The sequence below is a fragment of the Monodelphis domestica genome, chromosome 4 (genome assembly GCF_027887165.1).
Source record: "Monodelphis domestica isolate mMonDom1 chromosome 4, mMonDom1.pri, whole genome shotgun sequence".
Classification (NCBI taxonomy): Eukaryota; Metazoa; Chordata; class Mammalia; order Didelphimorphia; family Didelphidae; genus Monodelphis; species Monodelphis domestica.
In genome coordinates this window covers 246,712,472-246,739,815 of record NC_077230.1, presented here as the reverse complement: position 1 = coordinate 246,739,815, position 27,344 = coordinate 246,712,472, and the positions used below count along the sequence as shown (strand labels likewise).

Sequence of the window (27,344 nt, the reverse complement as noted above, 5' to 3'; positions counted from 1 at the left end):
TCTGAGCTCGGCCTGGAGATGCTTCCTTCTCCAGAGTCCTCACCCAACTCCTTTGATGGCAGTTAAATTCCTCAGAATTCCAATCCAGGATTCTGAGAGCTCCTCCTGCACCTTCCGGTTCTCTGCATTCCATTCAACTCTGCATGTTCACTCTGTTATATTATTTCCTTCCCCAAATTTCCCTTAACAGTGTGAGGTAGTATATCAGAGTTGTTTTAATTTATATTTCTCTAATCAGTAGTGATTTGGAGCATATTTTCATGACTATAGTTTCTTCATTTGAGAACTGCCTGCTCATATCCTTTGACAGCTTATTAACTGAGGAATGCTTTGCCTTATAAATTTCACAAGAAAATCATGTCTGATTTCTTTAAAGCTCTTGAAGATCTTAGATTTGCAATAGTGCAAGCTGTTTTTTATCTGGTTATTTGTGACATAAGTTTATTATCTATTTAAAAATGATAGAATATTATTAGTGAAGTAGTATTGTATAACAAAAAAGAAAAGAATATGGAACTAGGAATGAAAGAATCCTGCTTTCAGTCCTGTTTCTACCACAGGTTTTCTGTGTGACTAGGCTATAATTCGGTCTCATCAGGCTTCAGTTTTTTTATAGCTGTATTGAGGAGTTTGGATTAGATATTTTCAGTAGGTGGGATTTCATCAGGAATAACCTGCTCCATTTATCTACAACTAAAATTGCATGCTGGCCTGAAAACTGTTCATAGATGCTGAAGACATTTTTCAGGAAGTGCAGCTTTATTGCACAATTAGTAGTGCTGTTTATTTGGGGAAAAGTATCTGAGTGATTTGGGAGAATGACTTAAATATTTTTGTTCTAGGTTTACCCATATCTATTCCGTGCACCACTGTCAACAAAGTTTGTGCTTCAGGAATGAAATCTATTATGATGGCATCTCAGAACTTAATGTGTGGCCATCAGGTAAGACAGGCGCTTTTTAAAAAAAATTTCATAATCAAAATAGCAGAAGCAGCATGCCAGAGAGGATACAGAGTTGGCATCAAAGTCAGACCTCAGGGTAAGATTCATCTGTAATGGCTTATGCGACTAAGCTTTTACATTTAGCCTCTTGCTAGTCCAAACAACTCCATTGACTTTACACTGAAGTGCCCTCACCTGGGAATTCAGTATTCCAGTGCAGTCACAGATTGAGACAAAAGAATTAGAGCAGTAGCTATTGTCAAAAGACAGACAATGTAAAACACTTATAAACAAATATTTTTGTCAAGACTGAACAAGTTCTCCAGTACAGAGGTCCCTTGGCTTCCCTTTTTCTACCACAGATAGAACCTTGCCTAGGCCTAGTCAGCAGGTATTAGGCAGGACCTGAACCTGGGTCTCCTGGTTCTCCTGACTCCAAGCCTGGCTCCTGATCCACTGTGTTACCTAGCTTTCCCCAGGTATTTTTTTTATTAGGCAGATAGTTATTATATAATTTTATTAATGGCTTTATACTTGATTTTTCACATTCTCCAAGTACTTTGACCTCTTTTACTTACTGTGTGTGTCTGATAGTGTAACCTAGGATTCAGAGATGGAATTTTGTTTGAGAATTTTCCTGCTTTATTTTTTTCCTTTCTTATTAGATGAAATTCTCTTTAAGTAAACATATATTTAATAAATGGCTTCTTTGTGCAAAAATACAAAGTTTAGATAACTTATAACCTTTGCTGTGTTTTATTAGATCTTACTGTCTCAATGATGTGACATTCACAAATAACTATTTTATTAGATGTGTAATTTCTTCCTGCTAAGTGTAAATCATTTTAATGTGATGTGCAAACAGGAGGTTCTGTAGAATTTTTTTTAATCATGGGAATCCCTTTTGTATTTGGACTTTGTTCAGTATATCTTCTTTTACACCAGCAAATATCTTTAATGAGCATATGTCTTTTTGTGCCTTGGTTTTTGACACTAAGAAGCCTATAAAACAAGGTTATTACCAAATGGTTAGTTTTGTCAAGAATACCATATTCTGTTAAAATCCTTCTTCTCCTGCTCAAGTGTTTCTCTTCCTTTAGCTCAAGACCTTCTGTTTATTCAATTTCTCTTAAGTTTCACCCAAATTTTACCTTCCTAATTTAAAGCTCAAATTCTCTTTACAGTTCCAAAACTCTCTAAATATCCTCCACAATCCTGGTACTTCTGCTCAAGACCTACAATTGTTTCTTCCATATAACTTCTACCAAAACTGGAAGTAAAATAGCATGCAATCAAACTATCTCTACCAGGGCCTGTTGAAGCAAGCTATTGACATCAAACAAAGGAATAAAACAAGGGAAAAGGAACAGATATTTGTACAGATTATTATAATTTTTTTACAGAAGTTTAATTAGTATAAATAATTTGAAACAACACAGAGACCAAAAAAAATCTTCAAAGCATTGAGGCCATCAAACACTATTTCCCTGGTAAGTGAAAAAATGCAGCAGCTAAAGGCAACACTGGTTAAGAATATGAAGTCAATAAAACCTTTGATGAAAATTGTGGAAGATAATGAGCATTGGTACTTCATAAACAGAAGTGAAAGAAAGAAACAGGTTTATAGAAAGTTTAGTGAGAAACTCAAACAGTGAATTTAAAAAATTTAAGTAATTATTATATATCAAGCATTTTGCCAATCGTTGTGGATACAAATATAAAAGCAAGCCTATCCCTATTTGTATAGTGAACTCTTTTCTCCATCAGTGAGAGTGGAGTTATCACATTTAGACTTGATAATAGTCTCTTATAGGAAGCAGAACTAAAGAAAACAAATATAAGCAGCTAAATCAAGCCTAACAAATACAGAGATTCATACTATATGTAATACAATTTTGATCATTATTCTCAAAGTATCTAAAAGGAAATAGAAGATATTAGACACCTAGCAAAGATTGTAGGAAATATTTCAACCAAAAGTGTTAAGAAAATGTTACTGCTTATTCTCATATTCTTATTTTGCTATATCTTAAAAAAATTTATGAGAATAATATTTATACACATAGAAGGAATGCTTGGAAAAATCTGATGAAGGGATAGGCATGCCTTCCCAAGTAATATTCTATAGATCATATCTTTACAGTGATACAGCAATGCATGTGATATCAGGAATATAAGATGCCACTCTGCTTCTCACTTATTGAATATAAAAAATATTTTTAGTTGGTAGAGCTACTTTAAAGCCTGCGTTTCAATAAGGTATATTCCATGTATATGTTATAGATCAAGAATCCTTGAGATATTCAAGGGCAGAGATAACTGTTCAACTCTTTGAGTATTAATGTCAATAGAGTATCTACAAATGACTGTGATAAAATACAGATCTTCTTTTAAAATGGAAAGCTGAAGAAAAGTAAGCAGTTTAAATGGGGAAAAAAAGCATATGTGAGAGGCATCTTATTTGAGGAGACCCTTTAATGCTGTGTATTTTACTCCAAGCCATATTTTGTTATAATCAACAAATAATAGACACTTTTGTCAATAGTGTGACCAAAGGTGTAGGTTCCTCTTAGAAAATAACCTATATCTGTCAGTTAGTTGCAACTATTTCTTTGGGCACTTTTTAAAAATTGTTTTCATGGAAAAACAACTAGGAGGAGAACTTGTTTGTGTTTTGGTACATGTCTACTATCAAAACAAAGTATCAAAAAATTTTTTTAAGTCTACAAAAATGTGCTTGGTCCTTTTCATTATTTTTATCATTATTATCTTTAATACATTTTCATTGGCTTAAAGATATTAACAAATGGAGATTGTCTTCTATCTTTCTTCCTCTTACCTACTCTATCTACCCTGTAACCTTGAGAAAGCAAGAAAATTAAAACCTCTGCTACAAACATATATAGATAAGCAAAATAAATTTCTGGTTTGGTCTTGTCCAAAAAATATGTCTATTTGTGCTGAGTGCATGACTTCTCTTTCAGCTGGTAGGCAGCATGTTTTATCATGAGTTATTTGACATCATGGCTGGTCATTGTGTTGATCAATTTCTAAGATTTTAGAAGTTATTCATCTTTAAAATATTGTAGTTATTATGTATATTTTCCTCTTGGTTCTTCTACATCAGTATATTTATTAATAGAATTTATTTCCAGGTATCTCAGCATTTCCTCCCCACCCTACATCATAAAAACTATCATCCAGCAAACAAATAGGTATTTATAGATAATGCCTTTCATGTTTCCATTAATCATAAAGGGGGAAAAAGGGGTTATTTACATAAAGGTTGGACTGGATTATTTAAGAATAGGGTCACCAGGAATTTATATTAATTCCAAAGAGATTTATTTACAAAATATAGAAAAAGTGAAGTAAGAAAATTAGAGAGAGGATAGGGTAATATATCTAGCCTAAGCACTAAGTAATTTACTCACGGGCAGGGAGAGTTAGTTCTTAGCTGGCCTTGGCAAAGCTGAGGACCTGGGGAAGTCTCTCTCAAGAGGTTAAGTCTCTCCTGAGGATAGTTTCTTCAGAAAATCCAGCAGTTAAGAGTCAGCTTTTCACTCATCACATGTCAGAAGAAAAGAAGAGAAGGAAAAAAAAGAAAAAGAAAAGAAGAGATTTTAGAACAGTCTTATCAGGAACAGGGTCCCGGGTCTAGACAGCAGATTCTCCACCAGCCTCTACTCCAAAGAATGAAGAACTTCACTCGGGAAGTTGTTGCTCCCTTTTAAAGACACTTTCTCTTACGTTACTTCCTGTGCCTTCCCCTAATTCTGCACCTACTGATCACAGATGAAGTCCTGCTTTAGGACTCCCCAGGAGGCAGCCAGTATCAATTCTGATTCATCACTCACTATCGCACATGTGGGTCACAGACCTCCCCCACTCAAGTGTGAATGGGGTGTTTATACCTTTGGTAATTAAATCTAAAAATTGGCAGGGTTTACAATTTAATATTCACAATCAGGGGAGAGTTAAATTTAATATTCACATTCATTTTCTGGAGTTGAACCACTTACAAGTTATTCTTCAAATATTAAATCTGTAGCTATATATAATACTCTCTTGGTTCTACTTGTTTCACAATTCATTATCACATGTATTTCCAAGCTTTTTTTACAGTTAATCTCATCATTTTCACATGCAGCATTATTCCATCACAATCATATAACATGATTTGTTCAGCCATCCCCTAATTGATGGATATCCCCTCAGTTTTCAGTTTTTTGCCACTACAAAGATTGCTGCTATGAATATCTTGGAACATATAGGTTCTTTTCCTTTTCCCTGATCTCCTTGGAAAATGGACTTCATGCTGTATCAGTTTATATGGGTCTTTCCAGTTTTCTGTAAAACTCTCCCCTTTATAAAAAACTGTTTACATTTTAAAAGATAGAGCATTAAAAAATATAGAGCAACCTAAACGATCACCATGGTGCAATTATCAATAATAGGGAGATAGGTCTTGATCAATGATACATGTAAAACCCAGTGGAATTGTGTGTTGGCTGGGGGGGGGAGGAAAGAGGGGAGGGAAAGATCATGAATCATGTAACCATGGAAAAATATTCTAAATTAATTAAATAAAAACTTTCAATTAAAAAATTGACTTGCTAGTCAAGTTAGAAACAAAACATTTATTAGGAATTTGTCAAGAAAAGCATTCTTCCTTTATGTGCTCTTTTTTATATTCTGGATTCTTTTTCAATCTAATTCTAATTTTAATAAGTTTGATATAATTTAATGGTAGTCACTTAAAAACAAATTGTTCTTACTATAGTTAAAATGTATATATTTTAAAAATTTTCAGTGTATTCATAGCTTGCTTAATCTAATTGAATATTTAAGATTTTTCATAGCATTTAATTTGTAGCTTCTGTTGCAGTTAATTCCATTTTTTGTTGAATAGGATGTGATGGTTGCAGGTGGAATGGAGAGCATGTCCAATGTTCCATATATAATGAACAGAGGAGCAACTCCTTATGGAGGAGTAAGACTTGAAGATTTAATTGTAAAAGATGGACTAACTGATGTCTACAATAAAATTCATATGGTAAATATTATCTCATTACTATGTAATATAAAAATATAAATGCTTTGTAGTAAGAATTTGCCTATTTCAAAAGATATGTGATAAATATTAATTTTAGAAATATTTTTCAGATAAATGTCAGAATCTTATTAGTTTAATGCTATTTTGTTGAGCAATAAAAACAGGTTTTCATACAAGTAGATGCAACAGAAATTTAGTTGCTGCAAAATTTTTGCTATATTGAATATCTGAAGTATTTAATTTGATCAGTGCTATTCCAACCCACTGCCCATTTGAAAGTCTCTACTATATAATGATAATCTTAACGACAACAACAGATAACATTTAGTTAAAGTATACTATTTGCCAGGCACTGTGCTGTGTTTTATAATTATTAACTTATTTGATCCTTAAAATAGCCCTTTGAGGTAGGTGCTATTATTATTCCTATTTATACTGGTGAAGAAAGAGGGAATCTGAGGTTAGGAGACTGGTCTAGGGTTATATAGCTTGTAAGTGTCTGAAGCTAGATTCAAACTTGGGTCTTCCTGGCTCAAGGTTTGGTGTTCTATCTTTTGTGCCACACAGCTACCCTTCATTGGTAAAGTCTATGGGATTTAGCAATGGATATAGTGGATGAGAGATTGGAGAGGTGAGGATTAGATTATTACCTGGATGACTGGCACGATAGTGGTATTCTTTATGGTAATAGAGAAATTTGATAGAGGGGAGTATTTTTAGGAAAGAACTTAGGGCTAGATGAGTAGATCTGAAAATCATCTGCATAGAGATGATAATTGAATACATTGGAGCTGATGAGATCATCAAGTAAAATAGGATAAAGGTAGAAGAGAATAGGTCTCAGGACAGCCCTGGGGAACATCCATGGCTTTTCCGCATGACGTGGTACAGATTCAGAGTGAGATGGAGCAATCAGATAGGCAGGAGAAGAAAAGGAGAGAGCAGTGTCATGAAAATCTAGAGAGAAGTGTGAATCTTAAAATTTCTTAGACTCTAACCTTAGAAGATTTGGTTAAGTTATTCCCCATTTAAACAATGCAGGTACTTGGTCAGGAATGTATTGAGAACTTAACCTTATTCCACCCATATTTAGGCATACCTTAAGGGGAAGATAAAGTTGTAAAACTGCTTACTGAACAATGAAAAAAGTACTTAACTCATACTTATAGTGAGGCAAAAGCCCTTAAGCTAGGTCTATTTTTAGATCTAATACAAAAGGGTGCTAAGTACCTATGAAGGTTAAATTAATCACTAAAAAGGGCAAGCTTAGCAAAGAGATGTGAATTACTCAGAAGTTTTAGTCTACCAAGAGAAGGTGATAACAAGATGTGAATTAAGAAGGTGATAACAAGATGTGAATTAAGAATGGTCAGTCCTTTGGAAAACGTCTACTGTGATTGGTAGATGTGAAAATTTAGGGGAGGTGACATAGGAGAAAATTCTCTTTAAAAGGAGGTCAGGAACTGAGAGCTAGGGTCTCTCTGTGGCTGAACTTAGTTGAGCTCAGGAGCTGAACTGGAGGGTCTATCTGAACACTAGAGTTTTGCCTGGGACAAAATTTTGTGGTGAGTGATTAAGGACTGACTAATCTCTCTTAAAGGTCAGGCCTAGGCCAATGGCCTAGGCCCTTTCCTACTATTTCCTCTGCATCTCTCTTTTTCTCTCTCTCCTTTTCCTTAGTTCCTTCATTTATATTAATTAAAATCTCCATAAAACCCAGCTGACTTGGGTATTTCACATTTGGGAATTTTTGCCATGGCGACCACTTATTTTTGATATAAAATCAAGACTCTAAAAATTATCTTTACAGTTTGGGCAATTCACAGTCTTGAAACCCATATTTTCACAGTCACAGTTTATGGCAACCACTCTTTTGTCTATAACAGAAGAGAGTATTAAGGAGAAAGAGGGTGATCAACAGTGTCAAAGACTGTGGAGAGATTGAGGGGGATGAGGATTGAAGAAATTCCATTGGATTTTGTTGATAATTTGTAACTTTGCAGGGACCATTTTTTCAATTGAATGGTGAGGTTGGAAACTAGATTTTAGAGAGTTAAGATAGTGACAAGAAAGGAAGTGGAGCAACCAATTCTAGATGGCCTTCTTACAAGCTATAAAAGGGAGTAGGGATGTAGGACTTAAAGCTACTGGGGTTCAAATGAAGGTTTTGAGGATGGGAGAGAATCGACATGTTTGTAGGCAATGGGGAAGCAGCAGTACATAGGATAGATTATTAAGAGAGTGGTGTTATTAAAAGCAGGGAAATTAACTGCTGAAGAATATGGGATAGAATGGAATTATTTATACTTGTGGAAGTGTTTGCTTTGACAAGGAGGAGGAAAAAGCTTTATCTCTATGTGAGTCGATGGTGAAGGACCAGGGAGCGGATCCCTTCTACAAACTTTCTGGGGCTGAGATGGTCTTTAGACCTTGCAGTATCCTAACATTTCATCATACTCTGGCTGACATTAAAAATGTCCAGGTTTAACGAAAATCACATGATTATCTCAACAGATGCAGAAAAAGCCTTTGACAAAATGCAACACTCGTTCCTATTGAAAACCCTAGAAAGCATAGGACTAGAAGGGCCTTTTCTAAAAATAATAAACAGTATATATCTGAAATAATCAGCAAACATCATCTGCAATGGGGATAAACTAGAAGCTTCCCCAATAAGATCAGGAGTGAAACAAGGATGCCCATTATCACCTCTATTATTTAACATTGTACTAGAAACATTAGCAATAGCAATTAGAGAAGAAAAAGAAACTGAAGGTATTAAAATAGGCAATGAGGAGACCAAGCTATCACTCTTGACAGATGATATGATGGTCTACATAAAGAGTCCTAGAGAATCAACTAAAAAGCTAGTGGAAATAATCAACAACTTTAGCAAAGTTGCAGGATACAAAATATAAATCATCAGCATTTCTATTTATTTCCAACTCAACCCAGCAGCAAGAGTTAGAAAGAGAAATTCCCTTTAAAATCACCCCAGACAGGTCAAGATGGTGGCTTAGAAGCAGCAAAAGTTCAGACCTCTGACAACCCTTCCTTACCGATCACAATCTGAATGCTCCTAGGGGACTGAAATTCAAACTTAACAATAGGACAGAGGTGGGGAACCCTCCTTCTGGACTCAAAAGGTACACCCCCCCAAAAGCAGGAATCCAAGAACACTTGGGTCTAAGGGGAAGGCAGAGGGAAGGTCCCAGGACCCCTCCCCCCAACCCAGAGGGCTGAGCCCCCAGCGGCAGTGGGAACCTCTGGGCGGGCAAAGGTGCTGGTTTTGAGGGTCTACCTTGTGAGCAGCAGGGTGCTGGGCTCAGAGCATCCATCATGGACAGCGGGGAGGAAGCCAGGGAGAGACCACGGCCATGGCTGGGTCCTTCCATCTGGCTCCAGTCTCACCGGGAGGTTTTTGCCTCAGGGCACATTCAGACCAATCCAGTTGAACCTAATTCCATCATGACTCCTCAGAGCTCAGGGAGGCCAGGTCTTCCTACCCCCCTCCCCCCGCCAACCCCCCCCAGAGTGCAGGGCCTCCGGCAAGGACAGGAACCTCAGGGCGGGCAAAGGCACTGGGGAACCTTGCAGACAGCAGAGAAGCAGTTGGAAAGAACTGGAGAGAGCCTGGGTGGCCCAGCCTTCCAGGAGTCTTCAGCCTCAGAGCACATACAGCTCAACCCAGTTGAACTTAATCCAATCAAAAGCCTCCAGAGGACAGGGAAGCTAACATTCCACCCCTAGAGACTGTACCAAGAGATCTGACAAAGCTCCAAGAGGGGAGACTGACAGCCCCAAAACAAAACAAAAAAAACAAAATGAAAGGAGCAAGAGCACAGACAAATACGGGGAGCAAAGAAGGGGTAAACTCGAGCAAACAACAGAAAAAGAAGAAAGAAATTACAATAGACAGCTTCTGCACAGGTAATGAGCAAAGAGCGAACAAAACGGGGGGAGAGATCAGCAAAGGAAAAATCAGAAATCCCAGCGAATTGGGTACAGGCTTTGGAAGAACTCAAAATGCAGTTCAAAACACAATTAAGAGAGACTGAAGACAATTGGGAAAAGAACTTAAAATCTAAGATAAGTCATGTGGAAACAGAGGCACTTGAACTAAAACAAGAAAATAGTGTCTTCAAAGCCAAAATCAAACAGCTGGTAAATGAGGCAAAGGAGATGAAAGATGAGGCAAAGCAGATGAAAGATGAGGTGGAGAAGATGAAAGATGAGAAAAAGGAGATGAAAGACGAGGTAAAGAGGATGAAAGATGACCTCCAAAGAAAATCAGACCAAAAGGAAAAGGATGACCAAAAAGCCAAGGATGAAATCCAGTCTTTAAGAACCAGAATATAACAATTAGAATCAAGTGACCTCACAAGGCAGCATGACACTATAAAACAAAACCAAAAGAATGAAAAAATTGAGGAAAATATGAAGCATCTCATTCACAAAACAGAGGATTTAGAAAATTGTTCAAGGAGAGACAATTTAAGAATCATTGGTCTACCAGAAGACCATGATAAAAGAAAAAGCCTGGACATTATATTACAGGAAATTATTAAAGAAAACTGCCCTGATATCCTAGAACAAGAGGGAAAAGTAGAGATTGAAAGAATCCACAGATCACCTCCTGTACTTAATCCCCAACTGACAACACCCAGGAATATTATAGCCAAATTCAAGAACTATCAGACCAAAGAAAAGATATTACAAGCTGCCAAGAAGAAGTCATTCAGATACCACGCAACCACAGTGAGGATAACGCAGGATCTGGCTGCATCCACACTGAAAAAAAGAAAGGCATGAAATACAATATTCCGGAAAGCAAGGGAACTAGGTCTACAACCAAGAGTCAACTACCCAGCAAAACTGACTATTGTTACAGGGGAAAGTATGGTCATTCAACAAAATAGAAGAATTTCAAGAATTCGTAAAGAAAAGACCAGACCTGAACAGAAAATTTGATGTCCAAGCACAGAACTCAAGAGAATCATCAAAAAGTAATTAAAAAAGAGGGGAAAAAAAACCAAAAAATTTTAAAAGAGACTCAATAAGTTAAAATGATATGTATCTCTATAAGAAAAGAGGTCATTGGTAACTCTTAAAAACTGTTATTACCTAGGCAGCAAAAAGAAGTACACTTAGAGGGAACAGTGACAAACTGTATAGGATGAAAGGACAAGACATAATAATGAAAAAAATGCGAAGGAAGGTAGCCTAGCAGTACCAGATCTTAAACTGTACTATAAAACAGTGGTCATCAAAACTATATGGTACTGGCTAAGAGACAGGAGGGAGGATCAGTGCAATAGACTTGGGGTAAGTGACCTCAGCAAGAGAGTCTATGATAAACCCAAATATCTCAGCTTTTGGGACAAAAACTGCTGGGAAAATTGGAAGACAGTATGGGAGAGGTTAGGTTTGGATCAACATCTCACACCTTATACACCAAGATAAACTCAGAATGGGTGAATGACTTGAACTTAAAGAAAGAAACAATAAGTAAATTATGTGAACACAGAATAGTATACTTGTCAGATCTTTGGGAAAGGAAAGATTTTAAAACCAAGTAAGACTTAGAAAAAAATTGCAAAATGCAAAAGAAATAATTTTGATTACATTAAGTTTAGAAGTTTTTGTACAAACAAAACCAATACAATCAAAATTAGAAGGGAAGCAATAAATTGGGAAACAATCTTTTTTTGGGGGGGAAGTGAACAATCTTTATAACAAAAACCTCTGACAAAGGTCTAGTCACTCAAATTTTAAGGAACTAAATAAATTATACAAAAAATCGAGCCATTACCCAGGTGATAAATGGGCAAGTGAAATGAATAGGCATTTTCAGATAAAGAAATCAAAACTATTAATAAGCACATGAAAAAATGTTCTAAATCTCTTATAATCAGAGAAATGCATATCAAAACAACTCTGAGGTATCACCTGACACCTAGCAGATTGGCTAACATGACAGCAAAGGAAATTAATGAATGTTGGAGGGGATGTGGCAAAGTTGGGACATTAATGCATTGCTGGTAGAGTTGTGAACTGATCTAACAATTCTGGAAGGCAATTTGGAACTATGCCCAAAGGGCACTGAAAGACTGTCTGCCTTTTGATCCAGCCATAGCACTGCTGGGTTTGTACCCCAAAGAGATAATAAGGAAAAAGCCTTGTACAAGAATATTCATAGCCTTGCTCTTTGTGGAGGCAAAAAATTGCCTCCTTTGATTGGGGAATGGCTAAACAAATTGTGGTCTCTGTTGGTGATGGAATAGTATTGTGCTCAAAGGAATAATAAAGTGGAGGAATTCCATGGAGACTGGAACAACCTCCAGGAAGTGTTGCAGAGCGAAAGGAGCAGAACCAGGAGAACATTATACACAGAGTCTGATACACTGTGGTTCAATTGAATGTAATGGACTTCTCCATTGGTGGCAATGCAGTGATCCTGAACTATTCTGAGGGACATACGAGAAAGAACACTATCCACATTCAAAGGAAAAACTGTGGGAAAAGAAACACAGAAGAAAAACAACTGCTTGATCACATGGGTTGGTGGGGCTATGACTGGGAAAGTAGACTCTAAAAGATCACCCTAGTGCAAATATTAATAATAAGGAAATGGGTCTTGATTGATGGCCCATGTGAAACCCAGTAGAATTACGCGTCAGATATGATAGGGGGTTGAGGGGAGGGGAGGGAAGGAACATGAGTCTTGTAACCATGGAAAATTATCCTAAATCTTCTAATTAAATAAAATCTTAAAAAATGTCTAGGTTTGCTGAAATATTTTAAAATGAGACATGAGGGTCTAATATACATATTCTAACTGAAAGCATGTTTTTTAGCAGCTAAGAGTGTGAATTAATTATTGTTGGATATTCTTCAAAGTTTTTACTAAAATCTTGGTTTCTTCTAAAATATAACTGTAATATTTTAATTTTCATTAGGGTAACTGTGCTGAGAATACGGCCAAGAAACTTAACATTTCACGAGAAGAACAAGATGCGTATGCCATAAATTCTTATACCAGAAGTAAAGCAGCATGGGAAACTGGAGTATTTACAGATGAAATTACTCCTGTTACAATTACACAAAAAGGTAAATACACAATGTTTCCAAATATGCATAGTTTACAGGAAATATGATAAAGTGCTAGACTTGAAGTTAAAAAGTACCAAGTTCAAATTCTACGTCTAACACTTAATAGTTTTATTACTGTGGACAAGAAACTTCATCTTTCTGTACCTCAAGCAACTCACAAAGATGGGTTTTCATTGGTCTAAGACAGGACTTCACATTCCGTGTCATGAATTCCTTTTTGATAATTTGGTGAAGTCTAGGGACCCCTTCCCAGAAAAAGGCTTTTAAAGGCATTAAATAAAATACATAGGATCACCAAAGAAACCATTTAAGGTGTCATTTTTTCCCCCATCTATCTTCATTGACCCCCTGAAATGTGTTCACAAGTAGACTTCAGGTTAAACACCTTTGCTCCAAGATTTTTTCTAAACCCTTGCCTTCCATCTTAGAATTAACAATATGTATTGGTTCCGAGGCAGAAGAGCAGGAGGGGTTAGGCAATTGGAGTGAAATGACTTCCCTGAGATCCCATAGCTAGGAAGTGCCTGAGGCCAAATTGGAGCCCAGGACCTTTTTTCTCTAGGCCTGGCTCTTAATCCACCAAGCCACCTATTTGCCCCCAGCTCCAAGACTTTAAAAAATTTGTGATTGTGATTGTGTTGGTGAAGAGAATTCCTACACAGAAGAAATCTTAATGACTTGTTTGATTGATGTGTTACAACTTTTCTTTATAATGGGATAAAATATTGATTTATTGGTATGTTTTGTTCATGTTTTCAGTTAAAAAATATGCTTACTGTTATGGGCACGGAAGGATAACCTTTTGAGGTTCAGGAAGGATGCCTTTTGCAAGCATGCAATGACTCCAAAACTTAGCTTAAAAACAAAAAGATATTTATTAATTTAGAAAGTAATGTTGAGAGTGGCCAAGAGGATAGCAAGGTGGGACAGCAAGATGGGGAGCAGTTCCCTGGGAGGACAGCATGAAAGGAAAGGCTGTTCCCCCATGGGGACAGCGTGGATGGAGAGCCTGTCCCCCAGACGACATCAGTTCTGGGGATTTTATACATTTTTTTACAAGAGAGTCACTCAGGCATGAGGTGGGGTGATCATACTGGGGTCTGCCTGGGGACATAGAGATTCCTTAGTTTTAGGGGACAAACAGAGGTCTGATAGGATCAAGGTGTGGCTTGAAGGTGCATCTTTCTGTCCATCTAGAGGACGATCAAAGGAAGATAGTCATCTCAGGACCCTAGGTGGGGTCATTGGGTGTTTTTAGGCTCAGAGTCAGGAGGAGGCAAAACAAGGGAGTTTCCCTGATAATAGTTGGCCTGGGTTTCTGGGGTACAGTGCCCATGTCACTTACCTTTAATTTTATGCCAGTTGAAGACAGGTTTTCCTCTATGCCCAATAAGCAATCACAAAGTCAACAGTTCAGAGATTCAATTAGATTCTTACTTACTTTAAGCCCAGATCTTATATGACACACTGTACATTTTTACTTAGAATCTAAGTTGAAATCAAATATAATTAAGGTATATTTCTTTAAATTACTAAGTCCTTTAGTAGAACATTATCTTAGTATAACAGATCATATGTAACAAATTTGATTTTAAGATATATAGAATTAAAAGGAAAAGTATTATATATAAAGTTGCTTATGGGATAAATTTCTGATTCAAACATTGTACATTAGTATATGTTTATGGTTATATTTTTTTGTACTAATAATTTTTTCTTTTAGGTAAACCAGAGACAGTGGTAAAAGAAGATGAAGAGTATAAACGCGTTGATTTTAGTAAAGTCCCAAAGCTGAGGACAGTTTTCCAAAAAGAAAATGGTTAGTTTTAAGAAATGTAGCATTTTATTTCATAAAAAAATCTTCTCTTTATTTCTGAATCAAATGTAACTGTACATAATGGTGATCTTTCAAAAATGATGGTATAAATAGGCACACATAATCTCAATAGGACCAGGTAGAAGGCCCCAAGGAACCTAGCAAGTTTATAGATATGGGTATTTTACAAAGTCCCTTTTTAAAAAATAACTTTTCCATGCAGTAAATAATTGTTATTTTTCTTTTTAAATCAAAGTATACCCAAGCTTTCAACATTATAACAATAGCTTCTAATAACAATTTCACAGCATCCATAATCCATATCAAAAGGAGTTAAATTTTCCAATGACACAATTACATCATCCTCTTTTTTAAAAAAGTCCTACCTTCCTTCTTAGAATCAATACTGTGTATTGGTTTCAAGACAGAAGAGTAGTAGGGGTTAGGCAGTGGGGTTAAGTGACTTGCCTAGGGTCACATAGCTAGGCAGTGTATCAGGCCAGATTTGAATCTAGAACCTCCCAGTATCTAGACCTGGCTCTCAATCCACTGAGCTACCCAGCTGCCCCCTTAGATGCTCTTCTTAAAAAACCAATAAGTACTTATTATCTCTGTCTCTCTCCACCAGAAAACAGGAGAAAAAATCCTGGTAACAAATATGTGTAGTCAAGCAAAGCTAAATCATCCCACATTGGCATATACAAAAATATATGTATTATTCTGCATCTTGTAGCCTTCACCACTCTTTTAGGAGGTGGGTCAGCATGGCTTCATCATCAGTTCTTTGGAATCATGTTTGACGATTTCATTGATCTGAGTTCTTGCCTTTCAAATTTCTTTGTCTTTACAGTGTTGATATTATACAAAAAATGTTTCCGTGGTTCTGTTTATTTCACTCCACTTTAGTTCATGAGTTTTTTCCAGGATTTTCTGCAACCACCCCTCTCAATTCTAATGAGTAGACAGTCACCATGACTAGAAAAATCATCTTGTGGTATCTTTCTGCTCATGAATCTTTGAACTTAATCTTCTTATGATGGATATTCTATTGCCTAGACTATAAACAAGACTTCTCTAGTTTAGTAGTACATTGGAGGTACCTATATTTCTGGTATAGCTTTTAAGAATCTCAAGTTACTTTCCATGCCTCAGTGTGAGGAATTCAAGTAGGACTTTAGAAGAGGAACTTAAGACCCTCTAGCATTATTGACACGGTCATTGCAAGAAGTGATCTGTATTCTTTAACTCTGTGCTCACTGTCACTTCCAGGCACAGTGACGGCTGCCAATGCCAGTACACTGAATGATGGAGCAGCTGCTCTGGTTCTGATGACAGCAGATGCAGCCAAGAGGCTCAACGTTAAACCGCTGGCAAGAATTGTAGGTAAGAGACTTTATGAGTGTGTTATCTTCTATAGTATGTGGTGGCAAGAAGTCTATGACTTAACTCTTTATGACCTCTATAAAACTGGCTTGATTGTTAGTAATGCATTGTGGTTTGAGCTAACATGTTGTATTGAATTCCTTGAGGAAAGATCAGGATGAAATACAGATGTATTATTTTGCACTTTTCTCAGCTACATACTAGCCTTGCTTTTCCAGTTCTCTTTCTCAGGAAAGCTATAAAATTCAGATCTGCCCATATCTGACTTTATTTTCCCTTTCAGTCTCTAGGAGTTTTATTTTCTTTTGTTTAAAGATGTGGATGGTTTAGGTTACATTTTGTACTCTTCTTGATTTTTCAACTTTAAGCTTAGGATATTCAAAGTCATAATTTTTCCATAATATCTTTTAACACTGGTCATTTAATAGTATTTAATAGCTTAATAGTATATATTTTGTGTTCCTTTGTACTAAGTATATTAAATAAACTTTAAAGGTTTGATATAGTCTTGTCTTCTGCTATTATAAAGTCAATTTTTTTCCATTGTTAGCCCCTTATATCATGTTTTTAACTTCATCTGTGATATCTTTTGTTTTTTTAATCTAGATGACACATCTGCTGATTTAATTTTCCAAATATTAGAGTAGAGCAGGTTATAATATATTTTTTTTAATAATCACAATTTCAAAGACTGACTTACATATTTTGTAACAAGTTTCCCATTGATTCTTGTGATCCATGGGTAGTACTTTTTGGGATATAAAATGAAATCCATAGCTTTCGCCTCAATTCAGTGGGAAAAATTATTGTTAATGATAGAAGATGAAATATTTTAAAAACTTGATCTCTGACTTTTACAGCATTTGCAGATGCTGCTGTAGAACCTATTGATTTTCCAATTGCACCTGCTTATGCTGTACCAAAGGTAAGAATGTGGGATAATGAATGCTACTAGAATTAGAATAGTATTTATGCTTTCAGTTATATTGTTACCACAGGATATGATTTCTTTTTAAAAATACTTTTTCACTTTTATACTTTTTTATTGCTTGCTAAATTATGTAGCAGTGACCCATTACAATGTGTGTTCTTTCATTTGCCTAGTGCTTCCTTGTTTTGGCCATTTTATAATTTCACATGTGTATGAAATATATACATTACATACCAACATACATACATACATTACATACTTATACATGTTACACACCTCACTTTATTCATATATAAATTTATAACCTTTTATAATCCCTAGAAATTTTAAACTTTAAAAAAAGAAGCTGAATTTTGCCTTGAATTTAGATCACACCTTTTTTTTTTTTAAACACTTACCTTTCTTTTTAGAATCAGTACTGTGGGGGGAAGCTGGGTGGCTTAGTGGATTGAGAGCCAGGCCTAGAGATGGGAGGTCCTAGGTTCAATTCTGAGCTCAGACACTTCCCAGTTACGTGTGACCCATGGCAAGTCACTTAACTCTCATTGCCTAGCTCTTGCCACTCTTCTGCCTTGGAGCCAATACACAGTATTGACTCCAAGACAGAAGGTAAGGATTAAAAAAAAAAAGAATCAATACTGTGTATTGGTTTTAAGGCAGAAGAGCAGTAAGGGATAGGCAATGGAGATTAAGTGACTTGCCCAGTGTCACACAGTAGGAATTTTAAGAATTTTATTTGAGTACAGGCTTGTCACAAGCTGTGACTTTTATTTTGCTTTGTCCCTTGTTTTTTAAAATATAAAATTGGGATAATTGCATATATGTAGATTAAGTAAGGCAGTGTGCCTGTCATTTCTTCATAAAATGTAAAATTCTGTGTAAATAGTATAAAGGTTAAAAATTAAAGATTGGACTAAATATATAAAAATGTGGTCGCTGAAATTATATTACTCAAGTCAGGATGACTTTTTTATGGTAGTTCATTTACAAAAGGAGAAACAATGAAAGTAAGGAAGTAAGAGAGTAGATAATTACTTTGGCCCAGTCCAAACCAGGCAGGGCTTCAGAGGCCCCAGCAAAGGGGGCCCAGAGGTAAATTAAACAGGGGTTCTAGCCACAAGGCCTCCTCCAAGATGAGGGGCCTCTCCAGAGGCTAGGACCTCCAGAAAAGCCAGGAAAAGGAGTCAGCCTTTTCACTCACCCATGTGGTAGTTTTAAGGGGAAATCCAAGGAACAGTTCAAGGTCCCAAGCTGGAGCTCCTTCAAAGTCAAGTTCAAAGGTGAAAGAGCTGGTCACAGGAAGTTTCACCTACTTCTAAAGACTCTTCCTTTAGTCACTTCCTGTGCCTTCCTTCCACTTTATGTGGACCAACTGCAGCTATAGCTTTGTTTAGGAATGCCCAGGGGGACAGTTATTCAATTTTGATTTGTCATCTACTCTAGCACACGTGGGTCACAGACTTCCCCATACTTAAGGATAAGTGTGTATATAGGTCTGGTAATTAAATCTAAAAATGGGTGAGGGAGAGTTAATCCCATCTTCACAATAGGAGACATCATTATTTGCTTTATAAATTGTGATCTTTTATATCTACAAATCTGAAAAATCAGTCATCCTGTATAAAATCTTCATCTCAGGTTCATTTCACTTCTCTGCTCTGGAGTATAACATATTGCCTCCCAAAGCTGTTTCAGTAAACAAATTAAAGTAAAATATGACTATTAAAAAATCCAAAGTTCAAAATGAATGCATAAGTTAAGATCTTATGGCTTGCCAAATAATTTGAATTCATAATTTATTTTCAGATACTTAAAGATACAGGATTGAAAAAAGAAGATATTTCAATGTGGGAAGTAAATGAAGCTTTTAGTGTAGTTGTATTAGCAAATATTAAAATGTTGGAGGTTGATCCCAAAAAAGTAAACATCAATGGAGGAGCTGTTTCTTTGGGACACCCAATTGGGTAGGTAAAATCATTGCACTTTATTTTTCTATAGTATTTGTTCTGTATAATCTTGGTTAGTTTCATTATCCCAGTGTTTCATGATATCCACCTAACAGATAAACTGCTGATGGATTTATATATTTGTGGTTCCTTCTCTGCTAGTGAGCTTGAGAGTATTTGCTACCAATAGTAATAACTGAATACTGAGGACTGTGCTTCCAGAAAAGTATGGAGGAATTTTGCAGCGAGTGCTTATATAAAATGAATAATGGTTGCCTTTGTGCCATTGCCAAATAATTGTTATGTATGTGCAAAGTACAGATTGATCTTGTAAAAGGAAAGGTGAAAAGGCAAGGAGCATCTCTTCATTGTCTTGGTTTTTATGGAGGATTAAATGTTTGGAAAAGAAAAAAACACAGAAGAAATGCTTCAAGCTATAAAAACATGATGCTAAAGAGTCAAAAAGGAATCCTGATCTAATTTTAGTGGATAGAGAACCTGAGTTGAGAGGACCAGGGTTCAGATCTGATCTTATACACTTCCTAGCCATGTGACCCTAGGCAAGTCATTTAACCCCCATTGCCTAGCCTTCAACACTCTTCTGCCTTGGAATTTTTATTTTATATATATTTTAAGAGAAAAGACAGGGTTTAAAAAAAAAGTTAAAGGTTGGGAGAATTTTGTCCCACACTCAATATAACCAATTGGTCATAAATTTATCCTAGCAAAGGAGGTAGGACCACTGAACACTAGAGCTAAGTATTAGTTATGTACTATGAGAGTAGAATCCCCTGCCAGAAGGGATGGATCTAGAACATCTGAGAAGCAGCTGCTTCTTGTAATGGGAAAAGGATAGAGATAAGGATAAGATTTTAAGAGAAGTGGAAGGTTGTCTTTAAGGCATATGCTATACCTTCAGAAGTGATTATGTGTATCCAGAGGCTTTTCAGAAGGAGAAAAGAAGAGATGAGTCATGCTAATTGGTGACTTCCTGCTGAGGCATCAGGGGTAGTCCCATACCAACCATGGTGACATCTTCTCTCTTCCCAAACATGCATCTAGGATGCGGCAGTAGTTCCTGAACTTACAGTTAAACAAAATGCTTCTGGTGATTCATTTGAAGAGAAATGATATGAAGAAAGAACTTAGGAAGCATTGCTGGGGTCACACAAGCTAGTTCCTGGGGTTAACTCCCTTCAGAGTCCAGCTCCAAAGCCACCTTCTCCTACATGAGGCATTTCCTGTATCTTTTAACACTTTCTTCTCAGTTTACTCCTCATTTGCTCATCTGTTTTGTATTTCCACTCTCCACCCAAGAATGTAAACTCTTTTAATCAACTAGAGTAGTCATAACTTATTTTTTATTTGTTTTTCTAGTTTTAACAAACTTTTTATTGGTTTTATCTCCTTACATCATCAAAATGTCCCTCAGTATCTTCCCCCATGCAAGCCATTCTAATAGAGAAATAAAATTAAAAATCAGCATATGTGTGCAGTGTATGCTTGTAGACCTGTCACCTCTGCAAAAGGTGCAGTGGTAATATCTGTCTTTTTTCAGGCCATGCTTGTTCTTTATAATTTTGCAACTTTCCTTGATTATTTTGGTGGTTCTTTTTTACCTTGTGGTTAGTTTCTTGGCTCTGCTTACTTTCATTCTGCATCAGTTCATGCAGCTCTTTCCCTTTCTCTATATTCAAAACATTCATAATTTCTTACTGCACAGTAATATTCTATTCATGTACCATAATTTGTTTAGCATTTCTCCAATTAATGAGCATCTACATTTTCCTAATTATTTGCTATTGCACAAAAAAAATGCTTCTATAGGTATTTTGTTACCTATGGGGTCTTTATTCTTATCCATATATCTCTTGGAGGTTCAAGTCTAGTACAGTTTCTGGGTCAAGATAGGTGTTTTTTAGGTACTTATTTGCAAAATTCTAAAATACTTAATGGTTGTACTAATTCACAGCTACCTCAACAATTTTGTGATTTGTAAATTTCCCTTTGAACTAATCAATATATCTAGTTAGTCCATTAGAAGAAACACATTGGTGGAGGCTTATGAACTATGCTTTGCATGGATTATGACTCACAAAATGCCTTGAACCTGAAGTAGCTTTCTGGGGGTCTGTGAGTGAGGCAGCTGCAAATGTGAGTAAAGTATGGTGAGAGGGGTAGGAAGGAAAGCAAAAGAAAACAGTGACCCAGAAGCCAAGGGAGGATGAGAGTCAATCAACCAGCATCTCATACCTATTATGTACCAGGTATTGTGCTCAGTGTTGAGGAGTCAGGCATAGAAGTGAAATAGTTTTACCTTCAAGTAATTTATATTCTAATGGTAGAGCATCATGAAGATTTTAAGCTCCTTGAGGGCAAGGCCTGCTTTTTGCCTCTTTGCAGCCCTAGCACTTAGCACGTAATAGTTACTTAGTAAATGCTCACTGATTGACTGAAGTGGCATTTGAAGAGTCTAGAAGGAAACCAGGGAGGCAGAAGTAAGGAAGTATATATTTTAAGTGGGAGACATAGTTGGGGTGCAGAGGTGATAGGTGTGGGGATGTCTAGAATAGCAAGTTCATGGGTGGGGCTGGATTATAAGGTACAATGATTGGAAAGGTAGGAAGGAGGTTTCTGAGTAGTATAACACAAAAATGACTGAAGGCAATGAGGAATTCCTAAGTCAAGAAAGAAGGTTGGGCTGAACACAAAATGATTAAATTTAATAGAGGTTACATCTGTTGAGGGAAGAGGGATATATATGATAACTGACTTCAGGGATGTCACACGGAAAGGGGACTTTGAGTTGGTCAGAGTCCTTGGCCCCAGAGAACAGAATCATGATTAATTTTAGGCACGATGCAAGGAAAATTTGCCTAAATAGAATAACTTGAATAGAATGACTTAGAGAAGACAATTCAAGAGGATGTGAAGGACTATTATGTGGAAAAGGAATTAGACTTGTTCTGTTTGGCTCCACAGAGAGCTGGAGACAGGAGCAGTATGCAGAAATTGAAGAGACTGAGTGAGGCTTTAACAAGAAAAGTCTTTGAAAGATAGGGAATTTCCTTTCATTTTTGATTCTTTAATCTTTGGACGAAGGGTCAAAAGATTACCTATCCTATACCATAGAAAGGATTCTTATTTAGATATGGGAAGGGGTTAGATGGTCTCAGGATTTGTACAATTGGGGATTTTTAAGGGCAAAGCATTTCTGATAATAGGCAGTCTGATGATAGCATGGGTTTTGGTCTATTGATGAAATATTTTTTATAACATTAAAAAAGGCCAAGTTGGAAAAATGGAGTTAGTTTCCTCTGAACTTTGAAATTCTTTTCTTGCATACAACACATTCTTAGATTCAGGTTCTCTCTCCTTTTTGGTTAACAAAAAATATTGGAGTTACTTTATCCAGATGTGTGCACACTTAGCTATCACTTTCCCAAAATGGCTTTTGTGCCTCAGAAAATTCAAAAGTATATGAATTATGAGCATTAATATACAGAATTATAATTAAACCTTTGTACTTTTGAAATGTAATTTTGCACATGAATGAAAACTTTTTCCTTTTAATTCTAGGATGTCTGGAGCAAGAATTGTTGTTCATATGGTCCATGCCTTGAAGCAAGGAGAGTATGGTCTTGCAGGGATTTGCAATGGAGGAGGTGGTGCTTCTGCAATGCTAATCCAGAAGTTGTAGAATAATGGAGCAAGTACCCTCATATGTATATGTGATTGGAAGCACTGACCAATTAACAGTGTGAAAAGTATGGATGCTAAAGCTTCTCCAAATCACTTTAACTTTTATGATTATTTTTTTATATTCTAACTTTTAAAAATTTGAAATAAATCACAAAGCCTTTTTTAAAAATTGTATAGTACACATAAATTTTGTCATCACATTGATCATCCAAGCCATTTTTAGCACAAAAGGGCATTTCTAAAGGCTTTTCAGTTTCCAGGAAGATGATCTTGGGCATGATTATTCAACTGAAAAGCACTGAACTTCAAAATGGATTTTCAGAATTCTTCAGTGCCACAGTGGCAGGAGCATGCATATGAGTGACTTCCAAAAAACTTGACTTTCTTTTGGTAAAATAGTTATGAATTGAACTTTTATTAAAGCTTTGAATTTTTCACTATGTTCCATGTGAAGAAGTGACATCTGTGGTCAAGCAATTAATATAATTATTAGTCTTCATTGTCAGTCTGACTGATGGGGGCTCGACCCAAGAGACAAATGAGACCCGAGTAGGGTGATACAGCAGGGTTTATTTGGAGGCAATTAAAAGGGGTTTATGGTCAAAAGGATTAGTGAAAGGGTGGGGGGAATGAGGCAGCAAGGGGGAGCTCCCTGCCAAGAGAGTTGGTGAGGCAGTCCCATCTGAATGGGACTTTATAGATCTGGGGAAGGAAGGGGGTGTTTGGAAACTTGGATTGCCTTCCTTGGCTGTCTCTGGGGAAGGTGAGCTACTTCATTAGATGTCCCTGAGGGTGTGGGAAATCTTGGTATCTCAGAGTTCGAGGTGGTGGTGCTTCTTTGGACTGATGCTCAGCCACGTAAGACAGGCTAAGGAACAAGACCTGGTATTCTGCCATTATTGACATACCTTTCCTAATTAATCTGATTAGAAATTGGACCAGAGCCAGCAATGTTTGATTTTAAAGTTGCTAATGAATCCAGTTTACAAATTTAAGCCCATTTGAGGCCTAGCTCTATATTAAAGACCATTCTTAGTCTTCCCAGAAAATGAATGTGAAAATTATTTTTACATTTTAATTGGAAAAAAATAAAATATTTTTAAAAAGGAAGATAGAAGGGATGTTGAATCTCTAGTTTTTAACCAAGTAGGAGTGTGACTTAAAAAAAAACAAACTAGTTTTTTTCAGTCAGACCTCAGCCTTAGGATATTCTATCTTTATTCTATCTTTTTACTCAGTCTATCTTTAGGATATTCTAGTCTTTATTTAGGATATCCTTTCGCCTCTTGTGCACCTGCTGCTATTGTCTAGGTGAATCCTAATGTCTTACATTTTGAAGAATATACCGGTGACTCTAACACTATAAAGTTTTTATATGTAGATATGAACATAGCTGTGTACATTTAAAACTCAGTAGGCTTGACAAGATTTACGGGGCTCATTTTGTCTTCACAGGTCATATATATCAGCTGTACAGTCCTTATACTCTTAAGTATGAGCTAAGCCAGTGTTTCCCAAGCACCAGTTTGTGGAATATTGGCACTACCCCCATTAAATTTTTTTTTACTATTGAATATCCTTTGTTTAAAAATTGATTTCCTAAAAAAAAAAAATTGATTTCCTTTCCTTGCCTTCTTCTGAGATGATGACATTTAGAAAAACTAAGAATTTTTACTACTTACAAATATAGTTCTGGTTTGTAAATAGCCTTCTGGATTCTACAACATTCAGGACTTTGCCAGTAAAAGAAGCTGGGAGGCAGAGTAAACACAGTAAACACAGCACTACCTAGGCAAAAAGGTATTTCGTGAAATGGCACAAGAGGGGGTTCAAGATGGTTATGAAGTTAGAATAGAAATCTAGCATGTCCTGAAAAGATTAGTGCAATTTTAAGTTACTAAAACTTAAATCCTTAGACTTTTGGGACACACTGTACCCTCAACTCTTCAGGCATTCTGTAAATTCTCCTTGCCAGACAATTTGCTATATGCTTAAATCTAGGCCATGAGTTTTGTCTCTACATAAAGTGTGCTAATTCCAGACAGACCACTAAAAGCTGTAAATAAAAGCACATGTTCCCAAGAAACCAGGTGTCAATAAATAAGTCAAAATTTTTGAAGTTAACCAAAATATTTATTTAAACCTAACGGTAATGCAGTATCAAGTAGAGCTTATATAAACAATAACTGCATAATATTTATTAGTTCCTTAGGAATCTTCAGATTACCACTGCCACATCAAACAAATTTTTTTACAACACAAAAGTCTGAAGTAAAGTTGAATATGACAAAGCAATTAGTGCCAGTGAAAAAACTCTGAAAGTAGTTAGCAGATAGAGAATGGATTTTTATGGCTCAATAAAGAACATAGTTGAGAAAGCTGCATTAATGTCAATATTGGACAACCCTGTAAGGGGGAGGGGGGGGGGGAATCTACATGTTTAAGTAGAAGCACAATAGGAAGCACTTTAGAGAATGCACTTTACATCAGTCATATCCAGGCACAGTAGGTTAAATGCTTAATTAAGATTTTGTTCTCAGGTAAAGGCTTAAATTGACCCTTAAACTTGACAGGTTATATTACAAATGAGGAAGATAGCTCTCTAATGCTCTCTCTCTAGAACTAGGAAGGCATGGAGACAAAACATCATTGAAATGACCCGTGGATATATCTACGTACGTAGACATCTACCACTGAAACAGCTTAAGGAAAAAGAAAAAAAATAGTAGTACAATAGTTATTTTTTATCTATAGATCTTAGAAAATATCTAAATGGATGTGATTCTCTAAGATAAATGCTAGGAAATAAATCTCAACACACAAGTTCTCAATATTGGATATAAGATTTAAATAAATGAGATTTGGCCACTAGATTGAAGACTTTTTTGAATTAGTGCAATTTTTAAAAAGCCCCAGTATTTCTGTGAGCAAGGGGGGTGGGGGAGATATGTACATGTTTGGGAAATTTCAACTACAAAAAAAGCAAACTTTATATGGCTCAATAGTCTAACCATTTAAGGTTTTGTAAAAATCCCTACACACAACAGATCAAAACACTTATTAAATATCTTATAAAATTCTTCCTCTTAACTTATAATAGACCAGAATGACACCCATAAGGGATATTTAAAGCTCTTGTTTCCCCCTGGTTTTTTTTAATTACCTAGAAAAATAATCAGGAATACAACCTTTACCGTGATAAAAAGGAAGGGTAGAGAAACACTTAAAAAAAATCCTATCAAACTCTTTAACTTATTATAAGGCCTTACCTTTAATTCGTTTAATGGCCAAGTCTTAGAAATGCTTTTAGATTGACTATAAACAATCACTTTTTTCAAAGAATTAAATGAAACTATTCTAAATGACAAATATTCTGTTGAATTGGGAATCGGCTAGTAATTAAAAAAATCTGTCAGACAATTTAGTTAATTGAAATTCAATTTCAATACAATTCACATAGTATTTACAATATGTAATTGTTGTAGCTGTACAGTTTTGCAGATTAATGGCTTTATATTTCTGCAAGTGCTTTTTCCAAAATAAAAATATACTAACTCAATTCTATTTACAAACTAGCAAGCTGCTTTAGAAACAGCATGATTCAGCTATATATAAAGTGTAACTTCAGTGCACTGAAAGTGCAGTTCATGCTCTCAGATTCTGTTTTTTTCTTACTCATAGTAAAATGGGCACCAGTCTTAAAATGCTAACGTTCTTAATAATTTAGAGGTCTTATTCATCATAATGCAAAGACAACAAAAACTTGTCCACATCCATTCCTGCAGGAAACGAATTAGGTAGCTTCTTTTTCTGTTGAGAGAAGAAAAATAATCCTATGTTAACATCAGATTCAAATAATCACAATTGATTAATTTCAGTCTTCCTCCTAAGTATTGTTTGCTTTTTCCAAATGTTAGAAAATTGGCAAATTATTTTCAATAGTTATGTGAAAATAAATACAAGTTTACAAAAGATTACACATAGTAATAACTAAATTTATATACATTTCTGACTAATGAATTCATCCAAATAATAGCAATTATTGGCTACATGACTTCTGAGGGCTCAGCTTCCTTGACTGTACAATGGGGATAAGACTTTCCCAATTACCTAATTACATCAAAGAGCTGAGAAAAGCACTTTGTAAGAATTACAACAGCCACCACCATTCTCTGTTATTAGGAATGATTCCGTGTGCACATAATCTAACACTTAAAAAAAAAAAAATTCAAACCCTTACCTTCACAGTAGAATCACTATTGTGTACTGGTTCAAAGGCAGAAGAGCACTCAGGGCTAGGCTATAGGGGTTAAGTGACTTGCCCAGGGTCACACAGCTAGGAAGTGTCTGAGGCTAGATTTGAATTATGATCTCCTGTCTCTAGGCCTTGCTCTCAATCCACTGAGCACCCCAGCTGCCCCCTATAATCTAACCTTTTAAAAACTCAAGATAGT

At 36.0% G+C, this 27,344-nt stretch overlaps 2 protein-coding genes across 3 annotated transcripts in view; one reads left to right on the top strand and one right to left on the bottom strand.

Annotated features, from left to right (window-relative positions):
- The window catches only part of ACAT1 (acetyl-CoA acetyltransferase 1), a 42,285-nt gene extending 18,955 nt beyond the window's left edge, over positions 1–23,330 (top strand). Inside the window, exons 5-12 of the mRNA XM_007494880.3 lie at positions 843–943; positions 5,856–5,999; positions 12,959–13,109; positions 14,836–14,931; positions 16,198–16,311; positions 17,172–17,236; positions 19,049–19,206; positions 22,768–23,330. Coding sequence (XP_007494942.1) covers positions 843–943; positions 5,856–5,999; positions 12,959–13,109; positions 14,836–14,931; positions 16,198–16,311; positions 17,172–17,236; positions 19,049–19,206; positions 22,768–22,888 — 950 coding nt within the window. The 3' untranslated portion in view covers positions 22,889–23,330. The remainder of the gene's footprint in view (positions 1–842; positions 944–5,855; positions 6,000–12,958; positions 13,110–14,835; positions 14,932–16,197; positions 16,312–17,171; positions 17,237–19,048; positions 19,207–22,767) is intronic.
- A 1,671-nt stretch (positions 23,331–25,001) lies between these two features.
- LOC100026819 (protein NPAT) overlaps positions 25,002–27,344 on the bottom strand; it is a 47,554-nt gene continuing 45,211 nt past the window's right edge. For both annotated transcript variants that reach the window (XM_001371383.5, XM_016433874.2), the window contains one exon: positions 25,002–26,700. In XM_001371383.5, coding sequence (XP_001371420.2) covers positions 26,623–26,700 — 78 coding nt within the window. In that variant the 3' untranslated portion in view covers positions 25,002–26,622. The remainder of the gene's footprint in view (positions 26,701–27,344) is intronic.